The 6,509-nt window shown below is 32.3% G+C and overlaps 1 protein-coding gene across 1 annotated transcript; it reads left to right on the top strand.

Annotated features, from left to right (window-relative positions):
* Window positions 1-2,839: 2,839 nt before the first annotated feature.
* Window positions 2,840-3,943, top strand: LOC127126593 (germin-like protein subfamily 1 member 7). Its single transcript, XM_051055544.1, has 2 exons — window positions 2,840-3,065; window positions 3,152-3,943. The coding sequence occupies exons 1-2, from the start codon at window positions 2,948-2,950 to the stop codon at window positions 3,697-3,699; spliced, it is 666 nt and encodes a 221-aa protein (XP_050911501.1). The 5' UTR covers window positions 2,840-2,947; the 3' UTR covers window positions 3,700-3,943.
* Window positions 3,944-6,509: the final 2,566 nt, after the last annotated feature.

The following is a 6,509-nucleotide window of genomic DNA, read 5'->3' as shown; positions in this document are numbered from 1 at the left end:
TTGTTGTTATTTTGTCACATACAATAATTAATCAAACACATTTTCACTTTGATTAAATTTTATGAGCAATCTAGAACTAAGAAGAAACTTATAACCAATCCCATTCTTACAAAATCAAAAAACCGTAACGCAGAAAAATTCCTTACTCTGCATCAAATCAAATCAAACGATTTTACATTCATTCATCTTCAACGGTGGAACATTTGGAATCAATTTTCGGCACAGAGAAAGATAGAGTGAATTTTCCATTCTACTTCAAGTTCGAAGCATGCAAACATAATGATCAATGCTCCAGGCTCCACACAAAGCCATGCATCATCTCTCTCTCACTCTCTCTCTCTCTCTCTCTCTCTCTCTCTGAGTGTTCAACGCATATGACAGGAAGGAAATATTGGTTTGTTACAATTAATCTTTTCATGAAGAACAAAGTAAAGTTCGTAGGTGATACCACTCTAGCGGTTGAAGGGATCAGTGATGTATCGATCAAGAGAATGAATGGTGGAAATTCTTTGATAAAGGATGTATTGTATATCCCCAAAATAAAGTGTAATCTTCTAAGTATTGACCAATTTCTTGGGAAGGATTAGAATATTCATATGCAGAACAAGATGTTATGCGTTATGGATGCAAACAAAGTTTTTGTCCCAAAAGTTTCTATGGCTCCCAATAGAACTTTCAAAGTTGAGTTGAAGGTTATGGAGCATAGGTGTCATGCAATTGCAACTAGTAGAGAATAATTGTTATGGCATTATAGGGTTGGCCATCTCAACTTTAGAGATCTCAACGTCTTGAAAAGGAAAAAGATGGTTACCAGATTGCCATTGATCAATATACTAGCTGAAATTTGTCAAGACTGTGTGCAAACGAAGCAACATAAGGGAAAATTAAGCAAGGATGCATGTTTTAGAACCAAGGTCACCTTGAGGTGGTGTATTCTGATGTGTGTGGACCGATGCAAGTTGATTCCGCTGGTGACAATAGATATTTTATCACACTCATTAATGATCATAGTATAAAACCATGGGCGTACGTAATCAAGAGAAAGGATGAGGTACTTAAAGTGTTTAAGAAGTTCAAGTCCATGGTTGAAAGGAAAAGTGGTCACAAAATTAAAGTTCTCAAAAATGGATGGTGGAGGAAAATATGTCTCAAATTAATTTGATAGGTTCTGTGATCAAAATGGCATAGTACATAAGGTAGTACCACACTATATATCATAATAAAACAGTGTTCCCAAATGGAAGAATCACTCAATCATGAACATGGTGAGAAGAATGTTGAAAGGGAAGAACTTGTTGAAAGAGTTATGAGGAGAAGCAATGTCCAGAGTTGCATATTTGTTGAATACGTTTCCAACAAATAAGCTTGAAAGTATTACACAAGAGGAAACATGGTCTGGATTTATACCGAATCTGAGTCACTTGAGAGTTTTCGGTTCGGTATCATGTCAACATGTGTTGGGATAACTTAGAAAGAAATTGGGTGATAAATGGAGAATTGATAATTCTTATAGGGTATCACTATACTTAAGGTTACAAAATATTTGATGCAACAAATAGAAGGATCAAGATTAGTAGGGTTGTCATTATCGACGAAATAAAAGAGTTGTGATATAGTGCAACCGGTTGTTATAATATGTCAACCAATTACACTAATAAGAAATGCGTTCATGCAGTGTTGGAAGGTACATAACCATCCCCTATTGAAGACCAAATGGAAGAAAATGTTACAAGATCATCAAAGCAAAAAAAAATTGAATTTGGTGAGAAAGAAAATTATAAAAAAACTTGAAGTAGAAAAGATTTTTATAACATTATTTTTAATGTAGTATACAATAATTGATAAATAAAAAAGGTCGTTGGCTATGGGGTTCAAACCCACACACACTTATGTATGCATATCTTATAGCTTATGCCTTAATCTTTGCAAGTGAGGTTCTAGATGAAGAACCTATAGACTATAAGGAAGTTTATGAGGAGTCGAAATAAGACTGCAATCAATTTGGCAAAGAATATGATAGCACATGGACGAAGCAAGCACATCGAAATGAGGTTTCATTATCTTCGAGAGCAAGTTGCAAAAGGAAAGTTGAATCTTGAACACTGCAGAAATGAAAATCATATTGCAGACATCATGACGAAAGGAGTGCAGATCGAAGTGTTCAAGAAGTTAAGATTTATGATGAATGTGGATAGCTTAGGCATAATAAATTAGGTGGTGTGTTGAATTGTAATTCCTTGTGTCGAAGAAGGTTGTTCGACAGAGGGAAGGAAGTGTCGAAACATTTATGTCAAAATGTCGAAGCAGGTTGCTCGACAAAGATTTTGACTTAGGCTTATTTTGTAATTTTAGCTGAATTAGGTTAGTTAGAGTTTTTGCTTAGAGAGCAAGCAAATACAACCTATAAATAGAGAGTAACCCATTTTAAATGAAGAAATATTAATTTTGAAATAAACTATTAAAGTAAAATAAAAAATGAAACATATCCTTAATTAATTATTATTTTGTTGACACAGTAAAATCAGAAATGGTCTTTCTACCCAATTGCTAAAAAATATTCCACATTCCACCAACTGTTGTTGACAATAGATGGTGTGTTAATTTAAAATCAAAAGGTAAATTTGCTGAAGATAATGCATAGATAATCAAGTCGTTAGTTGTTTATTTACTGGGAAACTTTGAAATGGTCTTTCAATTATTCCTTGTGTTGGGACGAATGTGAAACAATTATTATAAAAATTATGTCTAAGGAAGTAAGACAAAGTCTATTATACTGATCTTAATTTGATTTATGAAGAATGATTCATTATCTAATACTAAATTAATTACGGTAAACTTCAATTGCAACCCACTTCAACGTTTCAACCTTATAAATACCAAGATTTACATGCAACAAAAATCAATTCTCACAAGCAAACAATAATTTACATAAAAAGTGAGTTGCAAAATGAAGGTCCTTTACTTCCTTGTTACCATCTTGGCTTTGGCATCTTCTCCTTCCTTTGCTTATGACCCTAGTCCTCTCCAAGACTTTTGTGTTGCAATTCAAGATCCCAAAGATGCTGGTATTTATATATTCTTCATAAATCTTTTTTTAATTAGCTTGTGTTAAGAATTTACTCTATTCTAACTATATCTTGATGATTTGTAGTATTTGTGAATGGAAAGTTCTGTAAAGACCCTGCGTTAGTTAAAGCTGAAGATTTCTTCGAACATGTTAATCCTGGAAATACCTCAAACGCATTAGGCTCTCAAGTGACTGCAGTCACTGTAGATCAACTATTCGGACTAAACACACTCGGCATATCTTTGGCTCGCATTGATTTTGCACCTAAGGGTTTAAATCCACCCCACACTCACCCTCGAGGCACTGAGATCCTTATAGTTCTTGAAGGCACCCTTTATGTTGGATTTGTCACTTCCAATCAAGATAAAAATCGTCTCTTCACCAAAGTGCTCAACAAGGGTGATGTATTTGTGTTTCCTATCGGTCTCATCCACTTTCAACTAAATGTGGGATACGGTAATGCCGTTGCAATTGCTGGACTTAGCAGTCAAAATCCAGGAGTTATTACTATTGCAAATGCGTTGTTCAAATCTAATCCCCCTATTTCTGACGAGGTTCTTACCAAAGCTTTTCAAGTAGATAAGAGCATCATTGATTATCTTCAAAAGCAGTCTTGGTACGACAACAACTAATTCGAGAACATAATAAATCAATTTATTCAGTATGGATAATTGATTTATGGTCTTCAATCACATCCTGCAATCAACCTTCCCTACTTTCTTCTTCTTATTATTGTTAATAAATAAAATGTATTGTCTTTTATTTGAACATGTGGTTATTTTATTTTGAGTTTCATTTGGTTCAATAATAGATTGTTTTGAGGATTTTTGTAAGCTAATAATTTTCTATCCCAATGGTGATCATTATTTTGAATTATTAATGACTCTTATCCGACTATAAGTTAAACTACATACTAACAATAATTTATTTTTACCATTTTGATTTAGTTTTTAGAAAATTCGTTACGAATATTAATATTATAATTTTCACAATAATTTATTTCCATGAGAATAAGAAATAATACTCAAATCTTTTCTTAATAAATGAGATGATACATGAAGTTGAAGTCCTGAGTATTTACCCTATACATGTTTACTTTTCTTTGAACATGAGTGTGGATGCTCATGTTTTGGAAGATTTTCAGGAAATAGTTATGATTTGAGACATTGTGACTGCCTTTTGAGATTATTAACTTTTGATTCAATATATCTTCTTAATGTACATCAACAAGTACACGGTACATACCTATCATTATAGTAACGCATTTTCCAAATTTTTCAGAGGTGAGGACGACTTTCATAAGTATCATGGCATCATAAATGCTACAAATTGTTTTAGCAATGTGTTTTTCATAGATTTGAAGCATGTGAGTTCAATGATAAAGATCCGTATATTCTTCGATATTCATAACAACATTTGGAAATTGAATGGATAGTTGAAAAATGAAAGAAATACTTAGCTTGAAATCGGTAAGAAATAAGCTTGTGTGTGAACATGTGAATTTTAAAAAATAAAGTCTCATACTACAATTTAGTAGTGCTTATATACAATAGATTGGCCTCTTATGGTGTGTCCCAAAAGTATTCAATTTTAGTAATTGAATAAGTAAGAACTAGGATGTTTTGTCTTGGTCGTGCCGTGGTTGATTGTCTGCCTTGCACAATTTTGGATAGTGATGCAAAACTTCTTAAAGAGAGCAACCTAGTTTACGACTTGACCCAATAATTTCTTATGTGCCAGATTTCCAAAATCGAAAAACAAGAATCATAATACCTTTTCAAACTGACATGGCTATCGAAGAAATTATTAGTACTTCTGATGTTGCCTCTTATAAGCCATTCAAGTTTGAGGGATGTCATTTTAAATGTTAGAAACCAAAAATATGTTTTTTCTTAACCATCAAAAAGTTTGTCAACTTTTTGACCGATAACATTTCTGTCGTTCTTTATGGATCAAATGCGCAAATTAACGACAAGTAATATGTGGATTTAGATGGAATTGTTATTTCTGATTAATCTAAATCTGCTGCACAAATTAAAGAAAAGGATTTACAATTTAGGAAAGAAATCAATTCATGGAAAGAGAATGATTATCTATGTAAAAAATATATTCTTAATGGATTCGCAAAATGTAACCGGACCTAACACTTAGTAGACTTGTCTCTTGGTTGCAAATCAATTGGCTATATTAGTTTATAAAAGAAACTAAAACCTGATGGAACAATTGATAAATACAAAGCTCACCTTATGGCCAAAGCTTTAAGACAAAGACAAAATATAGATTTCTTCGATACTTTTTCTATGGTCACTAGAACTTTCATCGATTAGGACTCGAATTGAGAATGACTTTTATTACTTCTATTTATAAATTAATAGTATACTAAATGAATGTTAAAAACTTCTTTTAAATGGTGACTTAGAAGAAGAAACATATATGGACCAATTGGATGTGTTTGTGATTCATGGATAAGAAAACAAGGTATGTAAGTTAGATAAGTCTAATATGGTCTAAAATAGGCACCAACGCAAAGGTATGAAAACATTGATAATTTAATAATATCAAATGGGTAGAAAGTGATTGAAAGTTACAAATGTGAAAAATTATAATTTGCATTATCATATGTCTCTATGAAGACAAATTACTCATATTTAGATCAAACATTCGGTCTGTGAATATTGTGAAATCACTGTTGTGCAACAACTTTGATATGAAACACCTTGGAGAAGTCAATGTTATTATTACAATCAAGTCACTTTATCTAGATGAATTGCTCATATTTAGATCAAACATCGATGTTATGAATGTTGTGAAATCACTATTGTGCAACAACTTTGATATGAAAGACCTTGGAGAAGTCAATTGGATTCTTGGAATCAAGATTACTAGATCCGAGAAGGGAATATATTCTGATCAATCTCACTATGTGGAGAAGATTTTAAATATATATAATTACTTTGATTGTAAATTTGCTTGTATACACCATATGACCCTAGTGTAAAATGATTTAAGAACACTAGTGATACTGTGAGACAAACTAAGTATGCGAGCATCATTGACAGACATAAGTATACCACTGATTGTACTATACCTAACATGGATAATTTGAATAACTTTTTCCGCAAGGATATATTAATTTTTAGTCGAGATAGCTATCAGCGTTTTCAACTTCAAATCCTACTAGGCTTTCTAGGTGGAATTTTGTTACTATTTGAGGAGTAAATCTCCTTTGTGAAGACTTAGACCTCAAGAGAAATTATATACTCTATAGGAGAGTTTGAGTTGAGTCTTTATATTTATAGTTTGTACACTATATTCTTAGGCATTAATTCTAAATCAGTTGAATACAATTTTGAATTGTATTAGAAATTTTATCTTTCATATTTTTAACTGAATAAACACACTTAGTAGAGTGCTCGAGTGAAAGTGAGAGGTGTCTCAGATT

The sequence above is a fragment of the Lathyrus oleraceus genome, chromosome 3, assembly GCF_024323335.1.
Source record: "Lathyrus oleraceus cultivar Zhongwan6 chromosome 3, CAAS_Psat_ZW6_1.0, whole genome shotgun sequence".
NCBI lineage: Eukaryota > Viridiplantae > Streptophyta > Magnoliopsida > Fabales > Fabaceae > Lathyrus > Lathyrus oleraceus.
The sequence above is the reverse complement of the archived record's forward strand: the minus strand, read 5'-3'. Positions and strand labels throughout refer to the sequence as shown.